The 18291-nt window shown below is 39.2% G+C and overlaps 7 protein-coding genes across 7 annotated transcripts; all 7 read right to left on the reverse strand.

Annotated features, from left to right (window-relative positions):
• Positions 1 to 138: 138 nt before the first annotated feature.
• NESG_02243 (uncharacterized protein) lies at positions 139 to 1929 on the reverse strand (the record flags this gene model as incomplete). Its single annotated transcript, XM_053049852.1, has 1 exon — positions 139 to 1929. One exon carries the CDS (start codon positions 1927 to 1929, stop codon positions 139 to 141), a length of 1791 nt encoding a protein of 596 aa, XP_052904023.1.
• A 2040-nt stretch (positions 1930 to 3969) lies between these two features.
• On the reverse strand, positions 3970 to 6189 carry NESG_02244 (uncharacterized protein; the record flags this gene model as incomplete). The annotated part of the gene is made up of 1 exon (XM_053049853.1): positions 3970 to 6189. One exon carries the CDS (start codon positions 6187 to 6189, stop codon positions 3970 to 3972), a length of 2220 nt encoding a protein of 739 aa, XP_052904024.1.
• Positions 6190 to 6803: 614 nt separating this feature from the next.
• NESG_02245 (uncharacterized protein) lies at positions 6804 to 9482 on the reverse strand (the record flags this gene model as incomplete). The annotated part of the gene is made up of 1 exon (XM_053049854.1): positions 6804 to 9482. One exon carries the CDS (start codon positions 9480 to 9482, stop codon positions 6804 to 6806), a length of 2679 nt encoding a protein of 892 aa, XP_052904025.1.
• Positions 9483 to 10059: 577 nt separating this feature from the next.
• NESG_02246 (uncharacterized protein) lies at positions 10060 to 11541 on the reverse strand (the record flags this gene model as incomplete). The annotated part of the gene is made up of 1 exon (XM_053049855.1): positions 10060 to 11541. The coding sequence occupies one exon, from the start codon at positions 11539 to 11541 to the stop codon at positions 10060 to 10062; it is 1482 nt and encodes a 493-aa protein (XP_052904026.1).
• A 49-nt stretch (positions 11542 to 11590) lies between these two features.
• On the reverse strand, positions 11591 to 12196 carry NESG_02247 (uncharacterized protein; the record flags this gene model as incomplete). The annotated part of the gene is made up of 1 exon (XM_053049856.1): positions 11591 to 12196. The coding sequence occupies one exon, from the start codon at positions 12194 to 12196 to the stop codon at positions 11591 to 11593; it is 606 nt and encodes a 201-aa protein (XP_052904027.1).
• Positions 12197 to 12702: 506 nt separating this feature from the next.
• Positions 12703 to 14775, reverse strand: NESG_02248 (uncharacterized protein; the record flags this gene model as incomplete). The annotated part of the gene is made up of 1 exon (XM_053049857.1): positions 12703 to 14775. The coding sequence occupies one exon, from the start codon at positions 14773 to 14775 to the stop codon at positions 12703 to 12705; it is 2073 nt and encodes a 690-aa protein (XP_052904028.1).
• Positions 14776 to 15097: 322 nt separating this feature from the next.
• NESG_02249 (uncharacterized protein) lies at positions 15098 to 16990 on the reverse strand (the record flags this gene model as incomplete). The annotated part of the gene is made up of 1 exon (XM_053049858.1): positions 15098 to 16990. The coding sequence occupies one exon, from the start codon at positions 16988 to 16990 to the stop codon at positions 15098 to 15100; it is 1893 nt and encodes a 630-aa protein (XP_052904029.1).
• Between the last annotated feature and the right edge of the window lie 1301 nt (positions 16991 to 18291).

An 18291-nucleotide genomic window follows, 5' to 3' on the forward strand; every position in this document is an offset into this window, starting at 1 on the left:
TGCATTACTTCTATTAGGATAAATAATATAGAAATCTTAAAATAAGCAAACTGTCTTGTGAGTTTTCCAGCACCCTACACAACTCTCATAACGGAGTGTGTTTATTTCTTGCACGTGCTAATAACAAATTCTAAATATTTATTCAACTCTTTCTTTACATCCTTGTATTTGATGGCCCCGTAAATTAATATACCGCATTCCTGTCAGAAGAAGTGATGCTCCAACAATCATATCCAGAGAATCCATTTCATCCACACTAACATGAATTACTCCTGAGCGGCAGAAGTACGGAATGCACCCCATGCTATGGAGAATTTTGCTAATATGCACTTCGTCTGCTGCTTTGTTAGAGCTACCTCCAAGCGCACTGGAGTAGTGGGATACCTCCTCGTACCCTTTCATCTGCGTTGGGCTGAGAGAGAACGATATGTCCTGCACGCTTGGGATAAACATTTCCTTAAAGGAGGAAGATATTTCGTGTGTGCTGGTAACCCCTGGGATGCTTTCCATAATTAGAAGAGCCTTTTTAAATACCTGGTTGATCTTGTTGAACATTCTCTCATTTGGCAGGTTAATTGTATAGACACCATCTCTATGCGTTACCTCTATATTTCCTGTGCTTTTGGCACGAATTTTGTTTTTTCCTGGGCGAATATCAAGCGTGTACCCATATGAGTACTGTGTAGAGAGCACTGCCCGCAAGCCGCCAGCTAGAGTATTTGCCTTGTATCCTGTTCGGTAGCATAGTATCTCCACGGCTTTGCTGCCTATGTAGTGCGGGTATATCCCATGCGCATGCAAAAGAGTCTTAACTAGAGCGCAAAGCTTTGGGAACACCTTCTGGGCAAGCGCAATTTCCATGAAGAATCTTTCGTACTGAATCCTAAAGTTCATTAGATAGTATTTATCTTGGTGCCATACCATTTCCATTGGAACATCAAAGATAAACTCGAAGCTTTCCCCAAACACACTGGAAAACAGAGTATTGTCGGGTGTTATTCCCTCTATCTTATTTCGCCTCTCCAGTGCCTTTCCAAGAATTCCATTTAGAGCAGTTATTGAGGCATCAGAGAGGCACTCATCCTTTTCTGGCCATAGGTGCCCTCTTCCCACCCTTAGGTATATCTGAGATCGGTCTTCTGCTATTGCACGCGTTCCTCTATTATAACTTCCGGTGTATATTGAATCCAAGAGACTCACAGGAAAGGACTCCCGAATAATATCAAGCGACTTAATAATTGAGTCATGGCTTTTCTTTTTGTTGAGCTCAATATATTTTATTGTCACTGAGTCTAGCGCAACAGTTGGGGTAAGAATTCTTCCACGCCGCTTTCCATCTTCTGCCTTTGCTGGGTTTTCTGGAAGTGTCTTAATATGAAATATCATACTAAGCATTTTATGCCTAACTGTATCCTGTGCAGTTGTGTTTAGAGAAGAACACAGGCGAATCTCTCCACTCTGGAACTTCCTGTACTCTACCTTATTGTTCCATATTTCTCTGAATCTTTCAATTTCTTCACTACTCCCAGGCTGTTTTTTTGTGATCGCTGGGGGGCCTATCACCAAGGAGGATGGCTCTTCGTTGTATTTAATGTGAAGGTAGTATTTATCGTCTTTCTTTGCCAGATAGAATGAGTTGAGAACATCTCTAAATATGGCCTTTAGCTCTCTTTCCATGTATTTTATCTCTTCTTCATGCGAAGTAGCATCTATATTCTGCGATGTAGGCATGGAGTACTCCACTAGCTCATCATAGCACAGGTAAATTCCTTTGGCCTCGCACTCCTCTATGTCCTTGAAGAATGGGTTTTCCTTTAGCTTTGCGTAAACACTCTCGTTTGTTTCGTTCTCTATTGCAATTTCTCTTAGCGGGCTTCCCACCAATTTGTGCTTTCTAAGTAGCTTCTCAAGCAAAGGCGACGGTTTCATTCTGAGCTAAAATTTTTATGCTTCTTTGAAGCCTCTGTGTACTGCTAGATGACCAAGCACATAAACACGCAGAAAAAGCTGCTGTTTAAGATATAGCCTAAATATGCACGCAGCAAGACATAATAGTGTACACAGTAGATGCTATGAGTCATATAGGGTGCATTCTGCTAGAGAAGAATTACCATGACTAAGGGTATACTAGGTGTTATAATGCAGCTAGATATATTTAATTAGTGTTTATACTTAAGAAATATTATTTAGAATGACATAATATTTACATATATACAGTTAGTTAAAAGTTGCTTATTGCTGCTTTTTTATACCATGCTAAGCACGGATGTGGCTCTCTAATAAAATGCTACAAAGAGAATAGCTAAAAGATAATTGGCGGAAGGCATCTGAATAACATGAAAATGCAAGTGGTCTATATTTTAGAGGGCAAATATTGGTTGCATACTACCCATACAGATATTCAGTGTATAAACTACGCCTTCAAATAGAGAGAAGATGTATGATTGTGTGAAAATACAGGGTTAGATGAATCTTTATTATGCATTTAACAGAGTGTCTAATAGGTACTATTCAGTCCAGATGATGGCGTAGCAGTCTCTTTAAAAGATGATCTGTTGTTTATGTCACCGCTAGATGAATGCCCTGCAGACTGTGGGCGGTTTGCGAATAATGTGCTATAGGCATGTATCATCATAGCATATCCGAGTATCATGCCTACTACTATAATTATTATTGTCACTATACCGATTAGTCGCATAGCTGTTGATTTTCTCAAGTATTTTGTCTAAATAAAATCAACTAAGGAGAAGTTCCTTTAATGGATCAATAGAATTCATTCGAGTAAACATGCAATAAAATTGTCTATTTAAACTGCTGCAGATGACTATATATAAAGAAAGTGTGTTTATCAACTCAAAATAGGTTTTCACCACACTTAGTATACTGCAAAAGAAAGCAGTGCTACTAAATATTACTTTGCTTTACCAAATACAAATATTTATATACTCTTTAATTGCTTTGCATATAGTGGTTATGTACGCTTATCTGGACTAATTTCTACATGAGGACTATGAATTGAGTGTAAAATGCAACGATATATGCACTCTCATATCATACAAAACTCACATAAATCAGCATTTCTATATACAATGCACCATATTGTAATGGTTAAGCTGTGTATATAAGAGTATAAAAGAAAATATAGGTTATTTTTCTTTCTTACCTTGAGGGCATGAAACCCTCCTTCGGATTAGCAATGTAGATTGATGCTGGTCATTGTCTTCTGGGATTTTGGTTGTAGGCCAACACACTACAAAGAGGCTTGCTTTGGATTAAGAACAGCTTATACTTTGTGATACAACGGGTTATATCCAAGAAAGTATAGAACATATTGTATTCTCTAGCTAGCATTCAGCAAGATACATGCTATTGGATACTTTTTTATCTGCAAGAGCGTTATTGTGCCTGTCTCTTTTAAGAGCTAGCAAGAATAATATCCTGGCTTTTTTAAAAAAATAGGCTTCATTATAATGAGCTTTCTCTCTTCTAAACTATGTAAAGAGGTAAATTTAGATTTATTTTTAAAATCTCATACCAAAATAGCCTGAACAAATTAATTAAGTCATTACTGTGTTAAAGAATATTACCATTACGTTTTTATCAGCAATAGCATTTATATTAGCATATGCCAGAAAAGCCTACAATAATACGAGCTTGTTTTGCCTCTTCGAAATATTAGACTCACTCATAATAAACTGGATATGATTTATTTCTCATCGTCTATTTATAGACCTCGCCAACATCATAATGATGCCATATTTCCTGAATAGGCAAATAGCAATATATGTCATTTATAATCATTTGATTGTAGGCGTAATAATACAAGCAGAGTCCATATACTGTGTTATCTTCCAATCAAAACCTCGAAAGCAATAACCAACATCAACTATATTAATAATGCGGAATAAGGTTTCATGCTAAAGGCAAGGAAACCCAATAATACGCACGCAGATCAAAGAAAATAGTCTTCTATTTCGGTTCTACCATTTCAAACTTGTCAGTCTTAGATTTTCTTTCAAATAAATAGTCTTTGGTAGAATCATTGACTTTTTCATAAGATGTGCCTGTTTGTTTATCTAAGCCAGTTTCAGTATTTTCTTTGAACTTCTCTGATACAGTTAGAGATATGTTCTTTAATTCTAATCTCAAAACTTCTTTAAACTTCTCGCTAAACATTTCAAAAGAATCTTTACTCATTTCGTATAACTTATTTGATTCAATACATATATTCTTCACAGTGTTTGTATCCCCAGAGTACTCAAATATTTTACTTAAAAACATATCTGCAAAGCCAGCTTTGACTTTTCCACTACTCCTCATACGCATACATATAGTTTCTACATCTGAACACTCTGTGAATGGATAAGGTATGCCCTGAAGTGCATTAGTAATTGCCTCGCAAGCTTCTATGTCTGAACCTGGTTTTATCTCGACTATTTTAGTTTTCTTATCAATGCTGAACATTATATTATATGGAAAAAACCTATATCCATCTTGTATAAGAATGTAAAAAATTATGTCTATATTAGCATGCTCTTTAACCTTTAGTTTGCTTAGTCCTAAGTCATTGTATAACTTTCCATCAACACAAATACGCGATGCAGTTAGTTGTGCTCCTATTTTCATGTTGTTTTCTGCCAAGAGTGATACTCCATTATTCGGTAAATCATTTTTCTCATCTAGTTGTTGCAAAGTAGGATTTAAAAGGTCTACTTTTTCTTGTATTTCGTTTATGTTTTCTTCATTTAGTTCTTCTGTAGATGAGTACATAATTTTGTATAGTTTAAGAGTATGTAGGCTCTTCATTTTTTCTAAGAATCCGAAATCCGGCTCCTTTTCAATGGTAGTATTACTAAGGTCAAATATTTTAATCTTGTCTAGACACTTTATGTTATTAATAATAGAGCTTGGAATAAAATTAATGCTTCTTATATAAAGCTCTAAATATTTATCTCTTGGGCCCAATGATTGAAGAATTTTCTGTGCACTCGTGCTGTCTATATCATGCATGTATAGTTTCTGAATATTTGACAAATTTAGTTCAGGCGTACTGTCTTCTAGTATTTTAGTTTGTTTTCCAAGCTCTAAAACTTGAAGATTCTTCATCTCAGAAATAGCCCTTAGTAAATCGATAGAAACCACTGTATTCTCAAGACAGAGATTATTTATACTGCGTAGCAATTCACTGAAGGAAAAAACCCCAGAATCCTTATCTGTTAGAGAAAAGCCTTCTATTTTTAATTTATCTAGAGAGCCATTTTTCCTGTTATAGTAGCCCAATAACAAGCGATGCATATACTTATCTTCTTTAAATAAAGGTGGACATTTAAAAGTCACATAGCTCAAATCTATATGTAAAATATCATTACTTTCCTCTTGTATCTCACTTAATTCTATTAAAAGATTATTCAAAGTCACGTGCTTAGGCTTGCTATTTTCATAAACCTCCTCTATTATAACTTCATTAAAGCACTTTAAAATATTTTTTTGAGTTTCTTGGTCACTAATATAGTCATTTGGTATATAATCATTATCATATGTCGTATATATCTTTCCAAACATATCTTTAAGTTCCTCTTCTTTAGTCATAACACTTTTTTCATCTACTTTTGAAGGCACCTTCTGTGTTTCGGGATTTTCTTCTGAAGGAATCTGCTGTGTTTTAGGATTTTCTTTTGAAGGAATCTCTGTATTCATAATAGTTTTTGGACTAGCATCTTTTGCAATGTCTTTAGTACTAGATTCACTACCAAACAAATTTGAGACAGGTTTAAAAATAGTACTAAAAAACCCTGATTTCTGTTCTTGCTTTTGTTCTTCTATAGATTTAGGCGTAGAGTTGTTTTCACTAGATTTCATTTGTTTAGCACCCTCTTTTATTGTAGCAGAAGTATTTTTACTACAGTCCACATATACATTATTTGAGCTTTGTTCCTCATATGAATTATTTGCATCATGTCCCTCATATGAACTGTTTGCTGCATGTTCCTTATATGAACTATTTAAATCATCTACAGAAGCACTATTAATAGCTACATCTGTAGGGTTTCCCCTATTTTTATTAACAGTTGAAGGGCTTTCTAATGGTTTATGAGTAGAGCCACTATCCTGCAGATTATTTTTCTTTAAATGGATTTTTTTGTTATATATATACACGCCAATAGCTACACCTATGGTGAGCAATGCCATAGCAGAAATAAAAAACTTAACTATTGCTTTCATTACTCTACTCTATGCATGTGTTGAGGTATATATACACTACTTTATTAAAAACCAATGATATAAATAAAAAATACATACCAATCAAAAGTGATGTTCCCAAAAGGGGTGATTTTCCAGCCAGAAAATAGTAGTCTAAAATAGATATTGTAGCTGTCAAGAAAGGTTTACTATCACCCCACTGCAAATGCCTTTGGTGCCTATATTCCTTTGTATTTCTATTCGATATATTTCTTACTGTTTATATGTGTCATTTTTTAAAACATTTTCTTATAGTTTAATGGAGTGGTCTTTTGATATGTGGAATTCTTTCTGAAGAGAATTTCTTTTTATCATTAATATTTTCTTGTTCCCTTGAAACAATGATGTGAGATTTTCACCATAATTATCCAAGCACTAATAGGCATACTGTCTGATTATAATAGAAAGGCCTACTTAATAGAAAAATAAATACTAGTAGTTGAACATAGAACACTAACTCTGTGAATTTAAACCATATAATAGGTTTAGAATAAAATATAAATAGCAGAAAATTAAAGTAATTACTTTATTGCTTTTCATATGATCAGATCCATTCAGATAAACTATTCCTGCTTGGCTTTCTCGGCCCACTCCTTTAGCACATTAAGATTCTGTTCATAGAACCGGTTTGTGTTTTCGGCTGCATCAAGCCCTTTCTTGATGGCGGATACCCATGCATCGTCAATGTTTTCTTCTTTACTGAAGAATTCTCGGCATATTTCAATGTTTTCTCTTGTGTACTGCACTGCAATAAAGACCTCGACAAATCTTGCCACATTATCCTTGGTTGTCTGGAAGAGCTCTTTGATTCTGTTAAACTGCGAAAGGAACATGTCAAGAGTTTTTCTTTGGTTGGGGTGTCTGGCCAGACCATCAGCCATTCGGAACTTGTCCTGGCTCTTGATATATTGGTTTCTCTCAGAGAAAAGCTTGAATGCATCTTCTAGCTTCTCTTCGCTAAATGAGATGGCCCTTATTGCCCGCAGCTTTTCATTTTCATCTGCAGTTCGGTTTTGTATTATTCCATTCAAGAAATCATATGCCTTCTCGCCTCCAAACTTGGCATATGAGATGTACATACTCATCTTATAATCCTTGTGCACCTTTGAAAGCTCGTTTGCCTCTGCAAGCCGCATTACTTCTTTCTGGATAGGTGAGTCTGGAATCTGCGAGAGAATACACACTGCAATAATCCTTAGCTTCTTGGTTTCTGAGTCCTCTGGAGTACTCTCAAAACTTGACACTCCATCAATGTACTTTTGCAAAAGATTTGAGATCTCTGTTGAAACTGCCAGATCAATGTCCTTTTCGTTTCTAAATCGATTTCTAACCATCTCTAGGTATTCAGACACAAGAGACACAATAAATGCCCTCTCTGTCTCCTTCACATACTGAAGAGCGTTCAAAGAGTATATTGCATCCTTGTGCCCATCCTTAGACAGACGCATCATGTCTCGGAAAATGCCAAATCGATCAAACTGGGTAAGGCTGTCTGATGCAAGCAGTGGAAGTATGTGCTTCTCCAGAACCTCGTCTGAATACTCCATTAGGTAGAATCCAGTGGAATCCGCATTGAACATGATATATCCATTTTCTTCCTGCATCTTTCTCTCTTTCTCTGTAAACATCAAAGAGTGCTCCTCAGGGGCTGAGTTCTCTGCAAAGACCTTCTTTGTTAAGAAGACCATCCACTGCTCGGGCCTCTCCTGTCCTGCGCCCTCCAGGTCCTTTGCAGGCAGATATCTTGACTGCTTCAAAACAAAACTTCCATTATCCATTGACACCTGGATGCGTGGGAAGCCCGGGGTGTCTATCCAGTTTGACATTGACTTTATGATTTCGTTGTCTCCTCCATCAATCTCTGCCCACAGGTCTTTAGTCTCTGTATTTCCATACTTGTACTTCTGTATGTACTTTCGCAGCCCCTTCATGAAATACTCCTCGTGCACATACTTTGACAGCATGTGAATCATAGACGCACCTTTTGAGTACGAGATGGCATCAAAGATTGAGGATATTTCTCCAACAGAGTCCACCTTTACATTTATTGGATGCGTAGACATCTTTCCATCCATGATCATTCCGCGAGTGATGTCCCCTTCCAAAAACAGCTCCCATGGGTTGTACACCAGCTTTATGTCCTCTGCCATGTATGCTGTAGCAAGTGTTCCGGCCCATGTGGCAAATCCCTCATTCAGCCACAGGTCGTTCCACCACTTCATTGTTACAAGATTTCCAAACCACTGGTGTGCCAGCTCGTGGCAGACTGTCTCTGCAATGTACACCTTCTGAATCTCACTTGTGCTTTCCTCTCTGTATAACAGAGAAGATGACCTATATGTGACCAGCCCCCAGTTCTCCATGGCGCCTGCCGAGAAGTTTGGAATTGCCACCATATCCAGCTTTTCCATCTGGTACTCAATTCCAAAGAATTCCTCAAAGAACTTCAAACACCGCACGGCTACATCCAGCGAAAACTCTCCTGTGTGCTTTTGGTTGGGTGGAGTGTACACCTTAATCCGCTCCTTCTCAACATAGTCCAGCTCTCCAATCACCCAGGCCACTAAGTACGTGGACATTATTGGTGTTGGCTTGAAGACGTGCTTCGTATACGATATGCTGTCTTCTTCTCCTGGCGCATCCAAGACTATTTTTTCTTTTCTGTCAGAAACCTCTGAGTTTGACAGAACTGTGAACTTTGAGGGCGCTGTAATTGAAATGTTAAACATTGCCTTGAATATTGGCTCGTCCCAGCAGGGGAATGCAAGTCGGGCAGACGTTGCCTCAAACTGTGTAGAGTATATATACCTGGTCACGCCTCCCTCCTTATCCTCGCTTTTGTAGAACCCAGCCATGTCATCTGATACATTTCCTATGTATTTTATGTTTATCAGAATCTCGCTGCCCTTCTGCAGCTTTTTTGTTGTCCTTACTGTTGCAATTGAGTTTGGCACCTCCTCTGGTATGTTCTGTACACTATCCAGCAAATGCACTAGAGTTTCTCCTGAATCCTCCAGTATAACAACCTGCATACTCTCGATCTTTAGCTCTTTCATGTGGAATGATATCTTATCTGTGTCCTCCATAACATCGGCCCTAATAGATACAGCTCCTGCGAATTTGCTGTTGTTCTCTTTTAGAACTATGTCTAAGTCGTACGATATTGGCTTTATATCTGCTGGCAGTCTAAAGTCGACCTTGCCACCATCTGGAACAGTACTGTTTCTTGTTGCCATACACATAAGGCAGAAAAAAAAATGTCCTATATATAGGATTAGTATAGGATTAATTAAAAAAGAAATGTATCCCATTCCAAGAAATGCATGCGAATACAAATAGGAGCTGTGTTTATTTGTTGTGGCCAAAGAACATATCTTTGTTTGCAACATGCATGTCGCGCATTTTATGCATGCATTAAACAATGTTACCTGCCACGCACACCTTTAGCTATGGGTTGGGTATATTATGCAGCACAGGTAGCTAAGTGCCGGCTCAAGCCATAGCATAGCAAATGAAGCACTCTGTGGTAGGTACAAATTGCTGGATGATGCACTTTTCTCTGTCTGTATTTCCTAGAGTATACCTAGCACTAAAGCACACTAGAAAATGGTGCTGTACTTATATAATAAACAAATCTGAGATATTCTGAATGGGCCTAGAATTCCTTCAAATACAAATACTCTTCTTGGCCTGAAAATATATATACAACAGTAAGCACAATACGTATACAATATACGCAATGCAGTAAATTCAACCCAACAAACTTCGGATCTTTTATAAAATATAGAACACTAGAGTAGCACTTAATTAGCATATTTATTATACTCCAAAAACATCATCAATTCGTATGATGGACTTAGCAGTTTGTGTGGCTAGTATTAGCTGGTGCTTCTTGGAGTATGCGCCCTCCCATATATTGTCTGCAATGCCCTCTGATATTTTTGCAATAGGGTCCTCGCCCATATTACGCGCCAAGGCCATGGGTAGCTCCTGCAAAGCCTTTGAGTATCCATTTCCTATCGATCCTGGCATTCCTTCTACTATTGCCTTTGCGCAAAGCAGATCAATTGTGCCTGCTCCCTTCACTACCTTTGGATCTCTTATAAGGTTTCTTACTACGCAGAGCACGTCCTGCATGCTTCTTTTTGTCTCTTCAATTATAGCAGCTGTTGCTCCTCGTACAAGTATGGTCACCGCGCAGGTTTTTTCTGGGTTTCTTATTCTTATACTCCCGCTCTCTTCAACCACGCACCCGCTTCCCAGAGACTCCTCTGTTAGATCTTCAAATCTTGAGACAATGTGTGCTCCTGTGTGGATTGCTGCCATCTCTAGCTCCTGTGCGCCAACCCATCTTACTGCAGAGATGCCTGCCTGCATAAGAAGAGAGTTTGCTTCGTCATCGAACCCCCACTGGCACAGTACCACTGTGGCACCTGAGTCCTTTATGGTCTGTATCATCTCTGCAAAAACCTTCTTTTCGTAGTTTGAGAGCTCCTGGAACTCCTCCACTGTGGTAATGTTCAGGTCGTGTTTTATCTTTACCTTAGGTGGCTCGAACGGGCACGCAAGGATTGCTATTTTTGCATCTTCTATTTCCTTTTGCATCTGGAAATGGCTAAATTCCTTTGAAATATATACCCCTTTAATTAGCTCACTCATTCCCATCTGGGTTTCTCCTTCAATCTTAATCAGCTCCAGGTTGGCCTCTCCCCGCGCATCCTGCACAGCCTCCACTGCTTCAATTGCTATTTTTATGTAGTTGTCAATGTCTCTGCTCACTACCTTGCTGCACAGAGTGCTTTGCGCAACCTTCTCCATCATGGCATGGAGCTCTTCTTTTGCTGGCTGCACTGACTCCTTCTCAATAACGCCAAGTGCTATTTCTAGCGCTTCTTCGTATCCTCTAATTATTTTTAGCGGATGCATTCCCTTTGCTGCAAGTTTTTTGGCCTCTTTCAGAAGAGATGCCGCTATTATTACTATGCTTGTGGTTCCATCTCCCACTTCATCATCCTGCGCTGAGCTGAGCTGCGTAATTAGCCTTCCCATTGGAGTTCCCTCAAGATCCATCTCTTTTAGAATGGTCGCGCCGTCATTTGTTATGGTTACTTCTCCATCTGCGCTTATTATTGCTTTATCTGCTCCAAACGGCCCCACCGAAGTGCTTAGCGTGTCCACAATGCCACAGAAGTTGTCAATGTTCTCTGCCAGAATGTTCTTTTCTTCGGTTTTCTGCCGCGTCTCCTGCTCCCGTATTAAAACATACGGCCTGCCATACTCGTCGCAAAAGTTGTATGTCATAGTAGGGTAGCAAAAAGAAAAAGTATTTCTCGAATAAAAATTTATTAGCTTAAAGGTCTTTCTTTAGATCTTCCTCAGTAGGCTGCCCTCGCTCTCCGCTTGTTGAATCTCTTGCAGTTTCGTTTTCTAGCTCCCCATCTAAATCAGAATTGTAGTCGTTTTCAAAGTCACCATGATTTCCTTCTTTTTCTTTGATGCTTTTTAGAAGCTCATGCAGGAACTTTTCAAGTTCGTCTATTTTGGTCTTCTCATTTTCTGAATTTTCAACATGCGCCTCCTCACCCATGGGCGCTGTTTCTGCAACTTGCTTGTTCTTTTCAGCTTCAGACTTTGCCAGCTGCATTTCTTTCTCCTCTTTGCCCTTTGATATGCTTTGTTTTATATTTTCATAGATTCTCTTGGCGTGCGGAACTGCCTGGTTCTTTCCAAAATCATTTGCTTTTGCAACAAGAGCCTTTGAGTGGTCCTTTATTTTCTGTCCCACGGGCACCACGTGCTTGTGAAATTTGTCTTTGACTCCTTCTACGCCTCCGATTTTTTCACATAGCTCCTTGGCCTTTCGCTTAATGCTATTTAAATAGCAATTGATCTGCTCGGTTGCCGCCATGCATCCCATAATAGATAGAAGTAGTACTATGAAAAGGCCTTTTCTCATTATTTTTTAAGAAATTTTAAAAATAAATAGTTAATTACATTGCAGATATTAATATATCTGGTTGCTTCAAAAGCTGCAAGCGTTGCATGCTCTTCTTTGCACTTTCCGAATTACATGACAAATAGACCCCTTCTGAGCCGTTCTATTCACTCAGCGCTACATAAAATTGTCCAAGCATTTCTATGATATTTAAAAATTAATAGCACCAGAGAAGCTATATTCACGCGCTCATGCTCTGCTGTCTTTTCATCGCACATGCACCAAATACAAAGGCATAACACCAGTAACCCACAAATATATTTTTAATAACAGGACTAGAACATAGTAAACTTAGATATTTTGTGATTTGGTCGTTTATTTAAAGCTCTCAGGGAGTATCAGAAAACATTAGAACTTCTTTTCTAAATTCTGTCTGCTTGCAAAGAGATTATGCAGCTCCCTATGCGCTGGCTCAGCACTACTCCTGAGATAGGCGCTTAGTAGTGCACTATATTGAGAAGCTCACACTATTCTGCTATTTTGTAGAGCCTGACTATCCCGTTTGATGACTCGTGCACTAGCTTAAGGTTATGAAGAGTAACTGAATTTGTATGCTGGTAGAAGCATAGCTTAAAAAGAAGAGAATCTCTCATTGCAGGAGAAATGTACAGAGGTGCATCTTCGATCTTCTCATTCGCCATGTCTACATCAGACAGACCGTGGAGTGAGTAGTGCACAGCCCCGTTTGCCTTAAAGTAGTATGCAGCAGGGTCAACCGAGCCATCTGCCTCCTTTGCTATTTTGGCTATCCACTGCAGCTTGTTCAGATCAGAAAGCGCGTATTGGGAAGTATACCCACACACCGTATATATATACAGATCAGTGTCCAAATCTGGAACTATTTTCTTTAGGAATGCATGCTCTCTTGACACTTTTTCTTCCGAAGACACTAGAATGCTTGCTACCTCTGAGATTCTTGCATAGTTGTTTGTGTTATTGTCTATCACTGTTGAAAGCCCACTCATTCCTGTTATTTGGTATCCATAATCCCACCAGCTTAGAATAACAGAGTCTGGACGCAAGTTATACTTCATGTACATTGCGCTCTCTCTGAAGTCGTCTGCAATTACTGGCTCCCCATTTACATGCCCATCCATGACCACAATTACCTGCTTATACTTAGTGTGCATTGTACCAAAACAGGAGAGGACATGGAACAGCATAAACACACCTACCAGGATCTTGGCTTGCCTATGAACAAAAAGCAGCCCCATACCACGGAACTTTGTATGTATGGGCTGTGCAAACATAACCTTGCAAAATGCATCTGCAGAAAAGATCGCCAAAAAGGGCGCTACAAGAAAGGCAAACCTCTCCATGTGCAGAAACATTAGTGTGGACAACGCAAATCCCCCCAGCATAACCAGAAGAAGACTGTTCTTCTTTTTATAGCCAAGCTGTGCAGTGCCCCACACCATTAAAATAGGCGCTACCACCATTAAAGGCCCGCACATGTCTATTATTTGTTCTTTTGTTGCATGCCTGTGCTCTACTATTGAAGAGACCAACGGATGCGCTCGCTTTTTATATAAAACATTGTATATTTTGTCTTTCTGTTTAATTTTTTCCAGAAGCAGAGCGCCTGACTTAGTTGTCTTAAATATTCCTAGTCCCACTAAAAGAAGCACAAGAATAGCTGACCCTACCATAGCATAAAAATGCTTGATCTGCGCTTTGCGAGATACATGTAATAGCACATTTGCGCTTTCTAAAAGACAAAACGACAGCAGTTTTCCTATGTTAACAGGCTTGGCAACCCATAAAAAGGGGGCCGCCCAATCCACTCCCATTGTAACCAGCCCACTGCAGGCTAGAATTCTCCAATTACTAAAACTCACAAAAGAATGCGCATATAGAAGCAAGTCCATAAAAATGCTTCCGCCCCAGGACAGATTGAAAATACCCTGTGCTACTCCTATGCAAACACCAATGATTCCTCTGCCCCACACAGACTTTATTTTGTTCTTTATCTGCAAAATGTACATGTACAGTATCAAGAGCGACATAAAAAGGGATAGCCCCTCGTAGTCATATGCGCCAGCCATAGTTTTCTCAAAGACACTGCCTGACATACTGAAGATTGCAATGGAAATCCACACACCTAAATGCTTTTCAGAGCTAGAGGAGAAGAATTCTGCAGCCACCTGGCGTACAAGAAATAGGCATCCAACAAATATGATGGGCGGCGTAAGACAGCAGACAGTGTAATGATCAACCCGGACAAAAGTGTTCAATACACAGTGGATCATATTTGACACAACGAATAGCATGGGATATGCAGTTTTATATATCTCCCTTCCATCAGGTACCCAGGTCTTACTATCCACCCACGTAAAGTACTGCAGTATCCCGTGGTTCCAGATATACTCAGAGCACCTAAAATTAAACCAAGGGTCAAACTCATTGATCAGCACCCCGTAGCGCATAATGGGAGCGAGCCTAAGCATAGATGCGTATGCAACCGAGATAAGGCAGAGCGCAGCCACGCCCTGTGTAGCACAGTATGAAAGCAAGGAGTGCTTGTACTTTTCATCACCCATTCAAGAAATTAATCCCCCAAACTTTTTACTGTAAAATATCCATAATGCAATAAGAGCAAAAGAAACTAAATTAATACAACACAGAATAAAATGCCCAGCGCCAATGCATATATGCATGGCTACCCTAAGAATAATAATCTCCCGTTGCTAAAGAATTAAAAAACAGTCTGTTTATAGACTTCTTAATAAATATATAAATATATGCAACTAATTCCATACACCTAATTACAATGTGTGCTCTAAGATAAAAACTAAAAATTAGTGCTAGCTAAATAAAAATACATAAACCTTCAGGCATTTATTAATCTAAATAATAGATGGTTTATTTTGCCTCTTCAATGATTGGCTCGCCAGAGTTAGCTCCTGCATTTCCTCCCTGAAGTTTAGACATGTATGGGGCAAAGGCTGCCTCAAGTGCCTTCTTCTTCTCTGCATACTCTTCTGCAGTTCTGCTGAGTGCAGATGGCACTGCCTTGAGCCATGCTTCTCCCTCTGCAAGCTTAGCGTTTGCCTCGGTCTGGACAGATGCGTCAAGCTTCTTGAAAAGCTCTTTGACTGTGTAAAGGTAGCTGTCTAGCTCGGTGTATGCTGCAATAATAACCTTGTTCTTCTCATCCTGCTCCTGGAACTTAACAGCCTCCTCCTGCATTCTCTTGATCTCCTCTGGGCTGCTGACAGTCTTGTCCTTGGTTATGGTGATTTCCTGCTCGCTTCCGGAAGAAGACTCGCTTGCTGTTACTGAAAGAATACCGTTGGAGTCAATGCTGCACTTCACAACAATCTTTGGCTCTCCTCTTGGTGCGGGTGGGATTCCGTTCAGATGGAACTCTCCAAGCTTGTGGTTGTCTGCAACCATAGCTCTCTCTCCTTCGAAGATCACAATGGACACTGCGGTCTGGTTGTCTGAGTAGGTACTGAATGTCTGTGTCTTGGTGGTTGGGATTGTGGTGTTCTTTGGAACAATTGGAGTGAAAACTCCTCCAGCGGTCTCAATACCAATGGACAGTGGAATGACATCAAGAAGAAGAAGGTCGTTGTCGCCCTCAAGTGCTTCTCCGTTCAGAACTGCGGCCTGGATGGCTGCACCCTGTGCTACAGCTTCATCTGGGTGGACACTCTTGTTAAGTGCCTTTCCGTTGAAGAAGTCAGAAAGCATCTTCTGGACCTTTGGGATTCTTGTGGATCCTCCAACCAAAATGATTTCGTCAATGTTGTTCTTTGAAAGCTTGGCATCTCCAAGAGTCTTCTCAACGCATGGGATAAGCTTGTCAAAGAAGACCTTGCAGAGTACCTCGAACTTTGCTCTTGTAAGGGTGTAGCACAGGTCTAATCCCTTGTGGAATGAGTCTACAATGATCTGGACAGACAGAGAGGAAGAAAGTGTTCTCTTTGCGTTTTCAATCTGGGCTCTTAATCTGGCAAGAGATCTTGCAGTGAGTCCTGAAACGTCCATGTTGTTCTCCTTGGCAAAGGTCTCTGCAATCTGCTTGGCAAGAGTGTGGTCTAAGTCGGATCCTCCCAAGTGGGTGTCTCCTCCTGTGGCCTTGACTTCAAAGAATCCCTTCTCAACTGCGAGAATGGACACATCGAATGTACCACCTCCAAAGTCGAAAACAAGAATCTTCTTTTCGCTGTCTCCAGATGCCTGGTCCATACCGTATGCAACTGCGGCGGCAGTTGGCTCGTTGATGATTCTGAGCACCTCAAGTCCTGCCATGGTACCTGCCTCCTTGGTAAGCTCTCTCTGGTTGTTCTTGAAGTATGCTGGGACGGTTACTACAGCCTTGTTTACTGGTGCACCAAGGTACTCCTCTGCGCAGTCCTTTAGGTACTTAAGCACCATAGAGCTGATCTGCTCTGGGTAGTACTTAACCTGCTGTCCTCCCTTGGTTACCTCAATCATTGGCTTGTTTGCTGGGCCCTTTACCACGCTGAATGGCCAGTGCTTAATGTCCTTCTGTACGTTTTCATCGTCGTATGTCAGACCAATAAGTCTTTTTGCGTCATAGATGGTGTTCACTGGGTCGTTTCTTGCATTATTTGCAGCGGTTTCTCCAATTAATAATTCATTCTCGGTGAATGCAACAATAGAGGGAGTGGTTCTTCCTCCAGACTTGTTGATGATTATTTCTGGTTTTCCGTTTTGCATAACTGACATGCATGAGTTAGTTGTTCCTAGATCAATTCCTATTGCGTATTCTTTTGCTTTCGCCATGGACTATAAAAAGTTTTATTTTTTTATAGTTTTATATTTCTGGAATTTTCCGGTTTTTTCCAGCTGTCTTTGTTTTTTTGCCTTTTAGCTAATAAGAAAAATGATTTATTTCTTTGTAAAAGCTGCACTCTCCTAGTAGAAATCTCTGAGTATACCACAGAAATGCATATATTCATCTCTAAAGCGCAATCCAAGTATTATTTTGTGCAGAAAGCCAGTGAGATTCAATATTGTTGTGTTTATGCCCAAAGATTTCTAGAATTTTCCTCGTATTTCCAGATAAAAATGAACATATGAAACTTAGATGGCGTATAGTATTTATGTGCCAAAGATTTTTTGTTTATAGTGTATTGCGTTTCTATATTCTTCTTTAAGTAAATTTTTCTATTTAAATTACTAGCATGCCATGCATGAATAAAATGTATTGTACTTTAGAAGTAAGAGAAAAAGAGACGTATCTTCTATGGCAGAATATGCCAAATATAATCACATACTAATCCCTTCTTTCGGACTAGCTAACAACTAAAGCACGCATGTAGCGTGCTCTGGGCTTATTTATGCGCCTCCTTATATGCGAATGCAAATTGCCCGAGCTTTATATAACCCGAAGTAATAAAGATTCAAATAATAGCGTGTCTATGGAATATATATTGTAAGTTAACTATGAAAAGGTGCTTTCTCTAAATATCTTTCACCGAATTTCTAAATAAGATGGTTCTAATAGGAATCCCAACGGCATAATGCTAAGTGTTCACTATGCGTCAGCATGATAAAATATGCGTTGTTTTCAAGATGTAAGAGTGTACTCAGATGATTTTACAAAAGGTGTCATTTATAAACGCTGTCTTTATTTAAAACTCAATTTATTTAAATATTTTTAATTGAAATACTTGCTCCTTCTTGAACTGGCCTAAACAAATTGGGTAATTGTTCTAGTAATTCCTTTTAGAGGATAGTTAAACAACCTGTACGCTGTTTATGGGAATATAACCCGAAACCAATAATATATATCCCATCAAATGTTAGACATAGCATATAACGAACCATTTAATAAATAATATTACTCTATATTTGCCAATATATTCCTTTATGAATGTGATTTATGCTTTTGATATCTGGAATATCAGCAGCTAATCTTGGCATGTGCTATCTATTCGTTATTTTCTTATTTATTTATTTTCTTTTTAATGGGATACCTTTGCTTTTTCCTTAGCAAGACATATTTTTTAAGGCTATTTTTGTATTTATAAAATATTAAAGTCTAACTTTTTAGCTGTCTCACCCACCATACAAAGACTTTG

Source organism: Nematocida ausubeli, assembly GCF_000738915.1.
Source record: "Nematocida ausubeli strain ERTm6 chromosome Unknown supercont2.5, whole genome shotgun sequence".
Taxonomy (NCBI): domain Eukaryota; kingdom Fungi; phylum Microsporidia; genus Nematocida; species Nematocida ausubeli.